This window comes from Selaginella moellendorffii, unplaced genomic scaffold, assembly GCF_000143415.4.
Source record: "Selaginella moellendorffii unplaced genomic scaffold, v1.0 SELMOscaffold_47, whole genome shotgun sequence".
Lineage (NCBI taxonomy): Eukaryota > Viridiplantae > Streptophyta > Lycopodiopsida > Selaginellales > Selaginellaceae > Selaginella > Selaginella moellendorffii.
The window spans coordinates 1,014,068-1,028,573 of record NW_003314308.1 but is presented as its reverse complement, the minus strand read 5'-3'; the positions used below and the strand labels follow the sequence as shown (position 1 = coordinate 1,028,573).

At 50.1% G+C, this 14,506-nt stretch overlaps 5 protein-coding genes across 5 annotated transcripts; 3 read left to right on the top strand and 2 right to left on the bottom strand.

Annotated features, from left to right (window-relative positions):
- Positions 1–985: 985 nt before the first annotated feature.
- Positions 986–7,305, bottom strand: LOC9657982. Its single transcript, XM_002981020.2, has 12 exons — positions 6,643–7,305; positions 6,506–6,592; positions 6,237–6,456; positions 6,151–6,178; positions 5,987–6,094; positions 4,999–5,927; positions 4,195–4,608; positions 3,575–4,104; positions 3,015–3,235; positions 2,773–2,824; positions 2,240–2,723; positions 986–2,172 (listed from the first exon to the last, which is right to left on the bottom strand). Exons 1-12 carry the CDS (start codon positions 6,675–6,677, stop codon positions 1,042–1,044), a joined length of 4,239 nt encoding a protein of 1,412 aa, XP_002981066.2. The 5' UTR covers positions 6,678–7,305; the 3' UTR covers positions 986–1,041.
- Positions 2,858–4,829, top strand: LOC9657983 (pentatricopeptide repeat-containing protein At1g07590, mitochondrial). Its single transcript, XM_002981166.2, has 3 exons — positions 2,858–2,911; positions 2,985–3,261; positions 3,598–4,829. The coding sequence occupies exons 1-3, from the start codon at positions 2,859–2,861 to the stop codon at positions 4,768–4,770; spliced, it is 1,503 nt and encodes a 500-aa protein (XP_002981212.2). The 5' UTR covers position 2,858; the 3' UTR covers positions 4,771–4,829.
- A 1,040-nt stretch (positions 7,306–8,345) lies between the features above and the next one.
- Positions 8,346–9,189, bottom strand: LOC9647008 (60S ribosomal protein L11). The gene is made up of 3 exons (XM_002981019.2): positions 9,029–9,189; positions 8,724–8,962; positions 8,346–8,646 (listed from the first exon to the last, which is right to left on the bottom strand). Exons 1-3 carry the CDS (start codon positions 9,128–9,130, stop codon positions 8,454–8,456), a joined length of 534 nt encoding a protein of 177 aa, XP_002981065.1. The 5' UTR covers positions 9,131–9,189; the 3' UTR covers positions 8,346–8,453.
- Positions 9,190–9,242: 53 nt separating this feature from the next.
- Positions 9,243–11,012, top strand: LOC9647007 (pentatricopeptide repeat-containing protein At1g07590, mitochondrial). The gene is made up of 3 exons (XM_024686186.1): positions 9,243–9,314; positions 9,373–9,757; positions 9,818–11,012. Exons 1-3 carry the CDS (start codon positions 9,247–9,249, stop codon positions 10,934–10,936), a joined length of 1,572 nt encoding a protein of 523 aa, XP_024541954.1. The 5' UTR covers positions 9,243–9,246; the 3' UTR covers positions 10,937–11,012.
- A 945-nt stretch (positions 11,013–11,957) lies between these two features.
- On the top strand, positions 11,958–13,997 carry LOC9647006 (protein gamma response 1). The gene is made up of 2 exons (XM_002981164.2): positions 11,958–13,420; positions 13,476–13,997. The coding sequence occupies exon 1, from the start codon at positions 12,047–12,049 to the stop codon at positions 13,406–13,408; it is 1,362 nt and encodes a 453-aa protein (XP_002981210.2). The 5' UTR covers positions 11,958–12,046; the 3' UTR covers positions 13,409–13,420; positions 13,476–13,997.
- Positions 13,998–14,506: the final 509 nt, after the last annotated feature.

Below are 14,506 nucleotides of genomic sequence, written 5' to 3'. Positions count from 1 at the left end.
GCATAATAACGTTTTGTAAGACTTATTAGGCACTTGGGCAACAATTGTTTCAAAACTTATTTATAAGAGAGAAAGAATTAATAAAAACATTGAAATGAACTAGCTTGTTCACCTGAGAAATTAATGTCCCTTAGTGTATAATCAAATAAACTACTGCATTAGACAAATTTGTAGTTTTGGAATTACTTTTTTATAAGCATTTCGTTTTAATCATTATAATAAAATGAATTTGCATTACTTCTCTACATCCTTCAAAGTGTTTGCAACTTTTAATTCCAACATAATTGCTTATGCTTATCACAGTATTTTACTTAAATATATTTCTCTATATGCTTATGTAAACTTTTCACACTGTGAAAAAGGAAACTCCTCTTACAACTAGCTTTAATTTTGCCTAGACCACCATTGTAAATGGCTTTAATAGCTCACAATTTATTTGTGTTTTATCACTCATGAAACCATAAAAAGTTGGTAGTGTTGAAGATTCAATTCCAATCTAGTATATTTTGTTCAACAATATCAAGAAGAGAACTTGAGTTAGCATTTTTCTTTTTTCATCTCACAAACAACTAAGAGCTACTTCATAGAAACTAAGAGGAAAATTTAAAGTTTTGAGCTTCTTCACTATGTGAGTTTGTCTTATAGGCCAAGATTAAGGTGCACTTTGAGCAAAGTATCAAACATGGCATTGTATAAGATTAAAAAATATAAAATGTGATGGTTGGAAAGGCTGTTGAAGTGGAGATTGTTTGTCCAAGGTGGCTAGGTATCCTTAAAGCTGTAGTGGATTAAGAGAGGAGTATGCAATGGAGTGACAAGTTTGAATTCTAATCTGAAAAGAAAGAGTTGGCCAATGAGTGAGCAAAGTTCTCAAGACCCTCCATGAGCATTGTACGTATAAATAAATATCAATGGAGAAAATACAAACAAGAAAAGATTCCCATTTGCGTTTGACTTAGGGATAAGAGAAATTTGTTAGAGAAAGTTTAAGGGTAGCTGTTAGATATTTTAGATGTATTCATTACACCTTGTTCTCTCTCCCTAAAATGCCTTCCTCAGCAGCTCTAGCGATTCAGTGTCGCCTTGCATCAGGCAATCCCTGAAACGATCTTCAATGCCCGTTGCTGGGACTTGAGAGTTGAGATACACCTTGAGCAGTGCGTTGTACAGCCTCACGTCCGAAAAGTAGTGGCACTCTTGGCACTTGTGGACGATCTGCTCGGCAGCGTTCACGTCTCCGGCTTTAGCGTATACTTCCATGATTCCCAGAATGGACGGTCCCAGAGCCAATGTCTGCCTTGTCCCAAACCGGTTCAAGGAAACATAGAACAGCTCCAGAGCTCGGTCGAGTTGCTTGTCCTTCAGGAAGCACTGGATGATGGAGTTGAAAGCAAACGGTGCTGGAGACCGACCCTTGGCAATCAGCTTTCTCAGCAGTCCTTGAGCCTTGCCTGTCATCCCTTCCCGGCAGTAGGCCTCGATCATCACGTAGTGCCGCTGAAGATCAGAGTCCTTGGTCTCGTTTCCCATCTTCTGGAAAATGGCCTCGGAAGTTTCCATCGCCCCGGCCATGCTGAAGGCCTCTATCGCACACAAGAAGGACGTGTGATGGAGGCTGGACCTCCGCTGGACTCTCTTCCACATCCTTTCAACCCCTTCCAAGTCACCGAGGAAGCCGTAGACTCGCATCACCACCTCCATGGTGAACCACGGGAGATTTAGAATCTCCAAGTTCGCCATGGCATGACGAGCTCGCTTCTCGATCCCCTGGAAGCCACCAATCTGTTCTCGCGCGCTGAGAATCACCAGAAAAGTCGTGGCATCGGGAACTACTCCGGAGAGCACCATCTCCACGAAAAGCTGGCGGAGCCTGGAGTGGACCTTCTTCCGCTTGTACATGATGAGCATGTTGTTGTAGCCGTGCGGGCTCCTCGTCAATCCTCTTTCTTTCATCCTCCTCCACAGCTTCTCGGCTCTCGTTACGTGCCTCCTGCTAGCATACCCGGAGAGCAGCGCCAAGTATGCCCATTCGTTGCGCTGCGTGAAGTGAACTTCCGCTAGGATCTTCTCGGCCTCCTCGAAAAGCCCAGATCGACTCGTCAGGTACAAACGCATCACGAGATCTTGCGTAGCGACTGTGAATCTCCTGTCGTGAAACATCCAGTTTGATATCTGCGTGAAGAGAAAACTCGTTGTAGAAGAAACCGAGAAGAAAGAAAAAAAACATCCGAGAGCTCACCTGTAGAGCTTGCAAGAACCGGCTTCTTCGTCGCAGCCTTGCGATGATAACTCTTAGATAGCTCCTCAAGCGATCGCTGTTGTAAGCACGGAAGTAGTGCGAATCACTGTCACTCCACTCCTGGATCATTTCCACCACGTTGTGCTGGCTCTGTGGAAGCGCTCGCAGGATTCTCTTCCACAGGGGGGCAAGAGTTTGCACGTAAGTATCCTCCGCGTTGGGCTCCCAGAGGATGAGAACCTGATCATCCACACAATCGCCGGGCAATTCCGCCGTCGGCCATTCTTGATTCTCATCCAAATCGCCATCGCCGTCTGGCGATTCCTCCTCCTCTTCCTCGGTCTCGGACACATAGCGCCTGGATTGGAGCATCCGGAGTCCCACATTCTTGATATTACACTGGAATCCCGGCGATCGATGCAGCAGCAGCGTGGAATGCGCGCGCGCGAGGCAAGATTTCGGCTGGAAAACCAAGAAATCGTTCCTGCCGGGGCAAGAATCGCATCAAGAGCGCAGAAGCGAGTCTATGTTACCTGTGGATCACTGCGGCACTTCGTCCCAGGCGAAGAGCCCTGCGCATTGCCGCTTAAACCCTAGCTCGGTCTCTAGGGTTTATAGAATGAGCGCAGCGTTGCGAGGAGGAGCTCGAGGCGCGGCTTCGCTTCTCTCCAGGTAGGCCGCGAATGGTCGATCGAGCGCACTGAAAATGCGAGGATTTTCATTCATAGAATCCGCGCCGCTGCAGGGTAGTGTCACAACCCTCCAGCAGTGTCACCTCTGCGATCGATCGGAAGAATGCCGCGGCGAGACTGGCGTTCCGGAGAGGGATCCATGAGATTCGTTTCGAGTACCACGACACGACGTGGCTGCGGCTGTGGCAGAGCGTCGCGAAGATCTCTTTCCGCAGGAGCGTTCTTCCAATCGTCCAAGAATACATGCAAAGCGTCAAGATGGAGAAGAAGCACTTGCTCAACGTCATCTACAAGCTCCGGATCACTGCGAAGTTTGGGCAGGCTCGCGAAGTAAGTTCCTAGAACAAAGTTTTCGTTCTTCTTCTTCTCTTGCTCGTCCTCTTGATTTTTCTTCTTCTTCTTTGCTTCTCTTGCTCGTCCTCTTGATATTTCTTCTTCTTCTTTGCTTTTCTTGCACGTCTTGATTTTTCTTCGTCTTCTTTGCTTCTTTTGCTATGTTTCCTCTTTTTCTTTGGTTCTCTTGCTCGTCAGTTTTGTTGTTTCTTTCCTTCTTTGCCTCGTCCTTTGCTTCTCTTGCTTGTCCTTGTTATTTTCTTCTCTTGCTCTTCTTGATTTTTCTTCTTCTCTTTCTCGTGCTTTTGACAATTTCTTCTTCTTGTCTTGTAGATATGCGACTGGATGATCAGGAACAAAGTTTTCGAGATCGAGGAGTCGGACCACGTCCTTCTTCTGGAGCTGGTTGGCCGGATCTCCAAGTTCCAAGCGACCAGGTGCTTCTGGGAGATGCCGGCGGAGCTGAGATCCGAGGACGCCTACACGGCGATGCTCCAAGTCTTCGCGAGATGGCACGCCATCCCCGCCGCCGAGGACACCATGAGCGAGATGAAGAGCCTTAACTTGATCACTCGCGTCGAGCCTTACAACATCATGCTCGACATGTACAAGCGCAAGAACGAGGACGACAAGGTCCGCGCCATGTATGACGAGCTCAGCTCTCTCGGCGTAGCTCCCGACGCTCACACGTACCTCATCGTGCTGCGAGCCAAGCAGAAGATCGGTGGCTTTGACGGGATCGAGGCCGAGGTACGAAAGTTTCTGGATGAGCAGCTCACGTCCAGGCAGCCGCTCTTCATCTACGAGTGCATGCTGCGGATCTACACGCTGCTGCGAGACCTGGCCGCGATCGAGAACTTACGCTCCATCCTCCTCAAGACGTTCAAGAAGTTCTCGTCCAGCAGCTACAACTGCTTGCTGGATTCATACAGGCAGCTGGGAGAGGTGGAGCGCGCCGAGAGGCTGTTCAACGAGATTGGCAACAAGTTCACTCTCAACATCCAGTCGTACCGAGCCATGATCGCCGTGTACGCGAGCAACGGGCGCATGGAGAAGGCAAACGAGCTCTACAAGCAGCTCTTCCGGGCCGGGTTTGAGTGCCATCCCGCGATCTATCACGCGATGGTGGCGGGCTACATCGACGCCAGGGATCACAGCAACGCGCTGATACAGTATGGAAAGGCGTGGGATCGGAGCTTGCTGGGGCATCCCAAGCCGCTGCGTGCCACCACGCTGCTGGTGCTGCGAGTTTTGGCCGAGCAGGGGGATTTCTCGCGGGCCGAGAGCATTGTTCGCGATCTCAAGCGTGAGAGACAAGGGTCCGACGTCGAGGTTTACAACTGGCTGCTCAAGGCGTACATCAAGGCAGAAGTTCCAGTGTTTGGGTTTGATGGACGGATGCTGGCAGCGGGCGTGAGGCCAAACGATGAATCGCTAGAGCTGCTGAGGCGGATCAATCTTCCAGCCAAGAAGGTGGAGAGTAGAGAGAGAGAAGAGAGCATCTAGGTGGGGTTTTGAGAATATTCTATTCTCCAGGATTGATTAATATATTTTTTGTTTAACTAGTCAACTGTAAGGTGGATGAGTAATTTTAATGATGATTGTTTCCTCAAACAATATTTTAAATTACAAATGTAACATGTAAATATAGTAAAAAGGATAAATAAATATGAAAGCTTATAAAAGAACAAAGTTCTGTGCATAAGTTGATTCACCAAGTTAGAATAGAGCTCATGCAAATCTATACGCTGGAGCACCAGAAGTTGCAAGGAGGAGGTGAGTTCCCGTGGCCGGATAACCCAAAACACTCCGACTCAATCTCTGATGCAGCATCCCTGGAGTAACCTCGCCCGGGATGCTGTTGAGGATGTGGAGCTGATGATCCACGAGCCGCTGGAGGGCCTGTAGAGCCTGAGGAACTAGAGGAGTTTCCCCCATCCCTGCTGCCACTGGCCGGGTGTGGAGGAAAGTATTTGGAGGAGCCGAGTAGTTTAGCGATGGTGGCCGCAGTAAGCCACCGAGAGGAGGAGGAAGCTTGGTCTCCCAATGCTGCTGCTGCTGCTGGAATGGTTGCGCTGTTTGCCACAAGGTGGTGGCTGGACTAAAACTCTCGCATTTTCCTGGAGCTACTATGTTGTCGTGCTTGGATGGTTTCACCGCAGTTCGCATGGAGTCGATCGTGTCGTTGTACATCAACCGGCGCTTCCCGAAGCTCGCGTCGCGTTTGGAGTCGGAGTTGGCTATCTTGAGCATCTCTTCCAGATTCGAAAGGATGGGAACTTGGGAGATGAGCTCGCCGACGAGATCCTTCTTGCAACTTTCTACGTTCTCCTCCTCGAGGTGTTCTTCGTCTGAAGGCTTTCTTTGGAGCAGCGACAGGATGTGCTTGGACGCAACCTTGTCTTCTCCATCCGGCCATTGCTCTCTTGGACTGATACTACTGCTAGAACCGAGCTCCTCGGTCACGGTCAGGATGGATTTCTCCACGTCCTGGCATGTCAAGAAGCCTGATGTTCCTCCTCCCACCTTCATGTCCTTCTCGATCTCTTCTAGTGTTGGAGCCGTAGGCATCGGGAGGACCGGGCTCTTTTCTATCACGAACAAAGTGTCCAGATCTATTTTCTGGTCCGAAAGCTCGGTCGAAGTTTCACTATCCGATGCTCCTGGAGAAGAATCAATGTTCTACGCATGAGTTTCGAGCACTTTTGCTGAGAAGTTTTACCTGGAGAAGCGCTAAAGTTTCCTCTCTTGATCTCGTTATCAACCTTGGCAACTTCCAGAGGTGTGAGTTTGTGTCGAAGTTTGTAGTCCAGACGGCGAGGATTAGACCCTGCCATAGCAAAACACGTATGAAGAGCGTGTAAACTAAACATCGTGGAAACAGACCTTTGGGTTCTACCGGATGCTGGTCGAGCTGCAAATCAAATCATCCAAAGTTAAGCGAGCTCCATCTCAACTAAACACACTCTTACCTTCACAGTAGCATCTTTCGCCACCCTGTTCTTCGTGGGGAATGTCGAGACATGCTCTTCCCGGTTCGAGCAGTGTTCTTTCCCCTGAGAACGAAACGAAGCCGACAAACTGTGTGAAAGACGATTTTTACTGCGATTTCCATTCTTTGGAGAGGGAGTCGACGCTCTCCGTCTCCATTCCGGAATGTCCTCCTCTACTGAAACCTCGGAGTTTATCTCCCTGTTATAGAGAGCTCAGTCCAAACAAGCTCTGGAAGAGCTGGTGTTACCTTAGATCGATGTTGGCAGGAGGTTTCCGGCAACTATCAAAAGCAGCAAAGGACATAAGGAAGTGTGTAGAGTACTTCTTCCGGGGACTGCGTTAGAAAGAACCATTAGTTTTTGCAAAGAAGAAAAAGAAACTTACGACATGTTTGCTGGAGAGGAGTGCTCCAAGTCCATTCCTTTGGTCCTCACTAGATAGCTTAAAGGGATGAAGAGAAAAGGGAAGAGACTATGAATGAGTAATTAATCAAGCAGACAAACTACGTGAATCTAAGTTCCTTTTTCTTGTTTGATCTCTGTGCTCGCTTTTATCTCTCCTGCTTCTACTACCAGATCTAAGAGTCAGTCTTGAGGGAGTTGCATGAAAAAAAATAACAACAACACCCCTACTCGAATGGAAGATCCCAGCAATTCAAACAGCCAAGAACAGCCTACTCCTCGGGAGACAGTAGCAAAATCACTGCTCCTTTCAAAAGTAAAGCCAGTCGCCGTGCTGTATCATAGACCGGTCTCTCTGGACAAATTTCTCTCTCGCAGTTAAGCTCTCTGGTAAGCAGGCTCTATGGAAATCACAAGAAAGAGAAAGAGATTGTTCTATCTTTTCTACACTTCTACAACCTCAAATCCTAGCAAACCAAACTTTGCAGAGCAGTCCCAGCAGCGCAATGCGCGTCACAAACCATGCAAATGGATGGAAATGCAAGGAATTGAGAGAGTGAGAGGAGAGAGAGGGAAGGGGAAATGGGAAGAACAGGGAAGGGGGAAATTGTGAGAGTGAGGACCAAAGAGAAGATGGACTCTACTACACTGGCTTTGGGTGAGCTTCAAACACTTGGTCTTTATATTGGGGTAGAAATGGCCAATGGCCAAAAGTACCAGCGCGCCGAGACCCATGCCTGGCAGCATACGGGGATTGGGCCCATGTGATGGGTATCAATGGTTGCCAGCTTTGAAAGGATTGTAGCAATTTGGGTGTCCGGTTTGGATTCCTACTTCCGTACAACCATCTCAGCCAGATGATGTAGTAAGGTAGCAGTCTATCACATCACATCGATCACGCTCTTTTCTTCTTTTTTAACCTAATCTTTGCATGCCTCATCTTGTCCCTGACTCAAGACAGCCATGAATGGTTACATTACAGGAAAAACAAGCATAGTACACAGGCTTTTTGCTTGTGGCCAGCCGCTGCAAGGGATAGAAGCATTGTAAATGTATAGAAAAGATCCATGGACGATCATGCATTTATGTTTTGTTTAGGAATGGTTCCTTCCAATCTGGATTGCTTGACAACTGTACGATGAAGGTAATAAGAACCGTAAAAATTTCTTTTCCAGTAGTTACTACACACTCCTCAGGGATTTCGACTTGCAAGGTTGGAAATTTGCCATTTTCTTTCTTGACAAAGAGGGTCTAGGTGTGAATAGCCTTGTTTGGTGAAGCATCCCCATTTGATTTGAGCTCATGAATGTTGGCATCTTTTGCTTTTCTTGACGCCACAAAAGTGTAAAGTGTAGAAGGCACTAAGACTGTAAGTTCTTAGGTCGGATTTGATTTGGTTTGTGGACCCTTCTTAGCATCCAATTTTTGTGTACTGGACTTGGCCTTTCTCAATGTAGCATTCGCGGAAAACTTCGAGCTTTCTCTTTAAAATATGGAAACGTCTAGTCCGAACCAAGATAGATAACACCACAAAAGAGTCCTTGCTCTTTTGCCAATGTATAATAGCAAAAGACAAAGAACTATCAGGAAAGTTGACAGATTCATCGTTATCGTTATCACCACTTTCCGTTTCCATCCCAACCGTTCCTCGTCAACGGTCTACAGCCCGGTCAAACTCTGGTCAAAAACCTAAATCCACGTGGTTAACACGCTTTTATATATTCAGCGTAAACCCGAGCTCCAAGAACCCTAAAGCTTTTGATAGAACAAAAAAGAAAGTCCATCACGATGATCTCAGATTGCCTGGGACTTGTTAAGGATCACACCCTCGTACTTGAGCTGGAACCACTTCATGGCGTCCTCCTTGGTCACCCGCTGCTTGTGTCCGACCTTGGATTTGCATCGCCTCCTCCTCGCGACGCGGTATCCAGGCCGCTCGAGCACCACGAAGAAATCCATCCCGTAAATCCCAGTGGATGGATCATACCTGAGACAAAAAGCCCAAAACTTAGCAGACGTTCTCGAGAAGAGAGAAGAGGAAGAGGAAGAGGAAGAACTTCCTACTTGATGCCGAGATCGATGTGCTCCTGGATGCCAAATCCAAAGCAGCCGGTGTCGCTGAAGTTCCGGCGCAGCAGCTCGTATTCCTTGACCTTGAGGCCGCTCTCCAGGAGCTGCATCGCCTTGTCGCCCCTCACCGTCACGTAGCACGCGATCTTCTCGTTTCGCCGGATGCCAAACGAGCGGACAGTGAATCTCGCCTTGGAGAACACTGGCTGCTGTCCGCTGAGCTGCTCCAGGACCTAGGGATGGAGAAAATGCGGCAGATCGAGAGGAATTTCTGTGAAAAGCTGAGGAAGATCCCAAACCTTGGCGGCTCTTGTCAGCCGATCGCCGCTCTCGCCGACGGAGATGTTGAGGACGAGCTTCTGCACCTTGATCTCCCGCATGGGATTCTGCTTGTCCGCCATGGCGCAGCGCCTCCAAAGATTAGGGCGAGACCCTCCTAGGGTTCTAGGCGAATCAACGGCAGGGATATGTTGAGCAGTTTAACGGCTGGGATGAGTTAGGGTTTATCGATCATTCCATGGGCATTGGGCGAGCAGTGATCGGGAGGGCATTGCTACGGGCGTGCCGGCAAGCAGCGATCCAGAGGTAATGCGGTGGAATGCGCTAGAATGCAGATAACTCGTCTCACCGGGCGCTGTGCCAGGCACTTTGGATCTCCCGGCACGACGATTCCTTGCTTGAATGCGGCGAAGAGCGTGGGATTGGGAAGCTGTGAATCATCGGCGTCGGACCTGGGTGGATTCGCTGCCCGGAATTTCTCGCAGGCCGTGCAGGTGAAGAAGAAGGCGGCAATCAAGAACGAGCTGGACGATGATCCGATAATGCGGATGAAATTCCGGACCATGGATGACGACGAGATGGACCCTGAGCAGTTCAATCGGCTGTGGAAGAAGGTGGAGGCGAGCCCGACCCGGGCTCTCAAGATCATCCACGCGTGGATTTCTCGAGGAAACCTGGTGTCGAAAGAAGCTCTCATCAGCATTTGTCACAAGCTGTGCTACATCCGGCGCCAGATCCGAGCACTACAGGTACGAGATCGTAGAAAAAAAAGTTTTTTTTGTGATCGATTGCTTTTTTTCTCCGCGCAGATCATCAACTGGATTGTTGATGACAAGCCATTCACAGTCACTCCCAGAGACTACGCACTCCAGATAAAGTTGACGTGCCGCTACGCGAGTCCTATCAAAGCCGAGCGAATTTACGACCGAGTTCCTGCTGAGCTCAAGACGGAGGAGGTCTCGACAGCCTTGATCGCCTCCATGTCCAGGAGTAATGTGATGCTAAAGGCGGAGGCGTGGCATACAGCGCTCAAGCTCAACAACGCAAGGGCCTGCAACGTGATGATGATACTCTTCCTCCGGAGGAACAGGCACCGCGAAGTTTTGCAGCTCTACCAAGATCTAGTGGCTTCCGGCGGGCAACCGAATCCTCTCACGTATCTCCTGCTCTTCAAGTACCGGAACAGGATCGGGGCGATCGATGGTCTCGAAGAAGCAGCCGAGGCAGCGCTCAAGAAGATAGATGTTCACGACGAGAAAGTGAGGAACGCCACACGGTCGGACATGATGGTGGTGTACGCCTACTTGGGAAAGCCGGACATGGTCGAGAAGCTGTGGAGCATGATCCACAAAGAGAGCTGGACTCTAGCAGGGAGATTTGTAGCGGCCATCAACGCGTTTGGGATTCTCGGGAAGATCTCTAGAGCCGAGGACGTACTCAACCAGGTGCTCAAGACGCGGAAGAAGGCCATCCAGAAGCCATACTGCGCGATGATCGGAGTTTACGCCAAGCACGGGATGATGGAGAAGGCCGAGCTGACGATGAAGAAGCTGAGGCTGGAGCTCTCATTCCCGTGGTTTGCTCCCTTCAACCATCTGGTATCGGGCTACCTTGCGAGGGACGAGCCGGAGAAAGCTCTGGAGAAGCTCCGGGAAGGGATGGAGTACGTTGTGGACAAGAGGATCGAGCCGGACTATGAGATGGTGCTGGGGATGATGCCGGTGTTTGCGAGCAAGAGGGACGTCGAGGGGGCCGAGAAGCTCATGAGCTTGTTTGGTCTCTATGGCGACGCCAAGCTCTACAACGCGCTCCTCAAGGTGTACGTGGAAGCCAAGGTCTCGCCCGGCCCCTTCTTCCTCGGGAGAATGGCGAGGAACAAAGTTTCGGGTGACGATGAGACGAAGAGGCTCCTGGAAGTGACACAATGATAGCGAAGAAGTGCGTGTCCCAGGAATCGAGCCTGAGACGCGATTTAAACCAGAATATCCTCTCTTTTGGCGGGAATTTGGATTGCTAGGGTTCTTCAGAGTTCGTTGTGGCGATGGCGGATGTGTCCGATGGTTTCAGGGGCGACGGGGATGGAGGCGTCGCGCACAAGCTCGGTGGGATGTATAGTCTCTTCTACGCATCCATGGCGCAGACGAAGAAGCAGATGGAGCACCTGGAGATGCTGTTCTCCAGCCGGGTCTACCCGGCGTTTGTCAAGGAATCGGAGGCGGCGCTGGCGGCGCTGCGGCTGGCGCACCAGGAATCGCTCCAGAAGTGGCTCCAGGAGAGGCACGCGATGATGCAGGAGAGGAAGATCGCGGAGCAAATGTGGTTCCAGGAGAAGCAAGGGCTCCTCCAGGCCAGGGTCAGCGCCGAGAAGCTATGGCTCCAGGAGAAGCAGGGATTGATGAGAGAGCGCGACGCCCTGGCCCAGGAGCTCCGCCTCCTCAAGATGCATCTCGGCAAGATCGACGCGGCTGCCATGGATGATCCATCCAGGCGGCCATTTGGGGGCCTGGATCCTCCGCTGTGGCACCCGCAATTCGGGCGAAATCCATGGCCGCCGCTGGGGGATTTCAATCCGGGACTCTGGCCGCCAAGCTCTCTTGGATTCTCTCCTCCCGAGCACAATGCGCTCACCTGGAACCCAGCGTTTTCTCCGGAAGCTGCTGCTACCTCGGCGGTGGAGAATTTGAGCCCTGTGCCTGAGCTCCAGCCATTTAGATCTGCTGCCGAGAATTCTTCTTCGTCCAAGGGCGATCATAACTCGAAGCTGCCCGAGAGCGAGGGGAAGTATAGCTACGAGGACGAGCTATGGTGGCAGAAATCGCAAGCCAAGGCGGCTAAGAATCGCGTCCCTCCCGCTAGGGTATTGCAGCACAGGCTCAAACTTGGATCCATGGGCTATGGTCGATTCTAAGAAAATTCTCTTCTCTCTTTGCAGTGACGTTCCAGGAAGAATGATGTGTTTGCATAAATTCCCCGGATTCGAGCTCTCGACCTTTTTAGGGCAAAGTTTTAAATCGGGAGGGAAAGTGGAGCCCTAGGCTATGGCGGCTTGCTCTGGCGCAGCGATGGCGCCGGATGAAGAGCACGGCGCTGAGGGTAAGCACCTGGAACGCATGTGTACCTTGTTTCTGGCCTCGATCTGCCAGACGAAGGAGCACATTGAGCATCTAGAGGCCGTGTTCTCGCAGAATCTCTACCCTGCTTGGCAGCAGTCGATAATCCAGCGGCACGAGGCGGAGACTGCGGATCTGAGGCGAGATTGGGAGGAGGCGGAGCGGCGATGGCAACGGGAGAGGGAAATTCTTGTGGCGGAGCGGGATGACCTGGCGCGGGAGAAGGAGGCTCTTGTGGCCGAGAGGGATGCTGCCGTGGCGAAGCTTGAGCAGGAAAATAGGGATCTGGATGCCAAAGTGAGAAGCTTGAAGAGGAAGCGTGACGAGCTTCTGGAGGATCAGGAGACCAAGAGAGTGGCGTTCCGCAGCATGAATTCGAGGTACAGTAGCTTGAAAATGAAGTACGATTCGATGCTTCGCCAGCAAGCAGTGGCATCTGGGATCGAGAGTCTCCGGTCCAAAGAGAAGGAAATGACAGGCCACCAGAAGGAATTCTCGGGTGGGCATAACAAGGAACTGCTATTATCTGGGATTGGTGGTAGCAAGGAGAATGAGGCAGTAGCATCAGGACCTGGAAGAGTTAGCGATGCTCGCAAGGAAAAAGAAGGCTTGGTCGTTGAAGCTAAAACAGAAGCAAGGATTGAGGTTTTCGGGTACAAGAAGGATGCAACTCCCATCGCGGATAGAAGGAAGCAAAAAGGCACGCTCAAAGACTTCTTCACCACCTCCAGTTCTAAGGACAAGTGGAGGAGCACCAGAGCCGAAAACGATGGTGGCAGAGATCCTCACGATGATTTCCTGAACACACCTCAAGAGATCGCCATGAAGAAAATCGCGGCTGAGAAATCGAAGCCGCGTGCTGAAGAAACAGTCCATTTCGTGCCGGATACGTTGGGAATCGAGTGGGAGAACCACATCGAGCAACCAGGCGGAGCTGAAGATCATAGTGATGCGGTGGAGACACTAAAATCTCCAGGGAGAGACTGGACTAGTAGAGGCGCGAATGCTGCTAAGTCTCCAGGAAAGGAGTGGATTGCGCCTGGTAAGTCGGGTGCTCAGCTGCCAAAGTACAAGTTCAACGAGCCGGTGCGGAAGAAGGCCGACAGGGAAGCACTCAAAGGCGTGGAATGCAAGCAGTGCAAGAAGTTCTACGACGCAGTGGAACTCCCAGGCGATGGCAACGGGAATTCGCGGTGTGAGCATCACAATCAGGTGTCAAGGCATCGGTATAAACACGTTCCTCCCTCGACACCGGAAGGCTTCTGGAACATTGGCTTCTCAGAGACCTGATCCGAGCAGGATGTAAGTACCTGAGCTCTTGTGATCCGGTTCTAATGGCTTTTCCACTCGTGCACAGGCAAGTTTCTTCGGCTATTATACCAAAGCTCAAGAGGCTCACTGGAGCTTGGGCGAAGTTGACGAGTTGCGGAGGCTCGGAAAAACTATTTTTTTCGTAGCGCCGGCGCAGGAATGATGCCCCACTTGCTGCGAACGTCTTCCAGATGTTCGTCCAGGTGCGCTGGTGGGTAGGCCAAAGAGGCCAAACGTGCCAAAAGTCGTGAACTCACCGGGCTCGCATAGCTCGGACTCTAGAAATCGAACTGGAGGGCGATCGTCGGGGCTGAAGTTCCTGGATCCCATGAACTGGGCGTAGGCGGCGCCGAAGGTATTGGGTGGGAGATCCCAGGCGCGAGACATTGCCGACGATGTCACTCTGGGACGCTCCGCGAGAATTCCCTGCTTGGAACCAAGGAATTGCTTGGAGATGGATAGAAAGAACCAGTTGAGAGGAACCCCATACTCTGTATACTTGACCAGATTCTGTAGATGTAAAGAACATTCCACATTATTTTTTCAAATTTTGAACAGAGCTAGCTAGAGTTTGTGAGAAATGGATTGGCGCAGTGGCCTGTGCTCCGATCTGCGGAATAGGATTGTCAAGAGAATGTAAAAGCTCACCTCTAGCTCTCAATCCTCATAGCCTTCTCTTTGGTTCGGCAGAATGGACACGCTCCAGAACCATATGCCACACAATCCACCCAATGGCATGAATGAGCTTTCATTCTACTTCAAGGAGAAGATTTACATGATAGGAATGGATTAGGCAAGGATTTCACAACTTTCAGATAACATTGCTCTTCAATATTTCCTTACCATTTGTGAATAAAATTTTGATATTTTTTGGTAACCAATGCTAAATAAAAACTTTCATTCAATAAACATCCCTAATTGGAATAAGATGACATACTCTAATCTTAGCCCCAAATGATAAATCAAGGTCAAAAAGATCAGCATGCTTCTTCATGAGTTAGTTAAACACTACAACACAAATACCATTGGAGGGATCTAAAGTGGAAATAGAGGAGTAAGATGGAAACATAGTAGAAA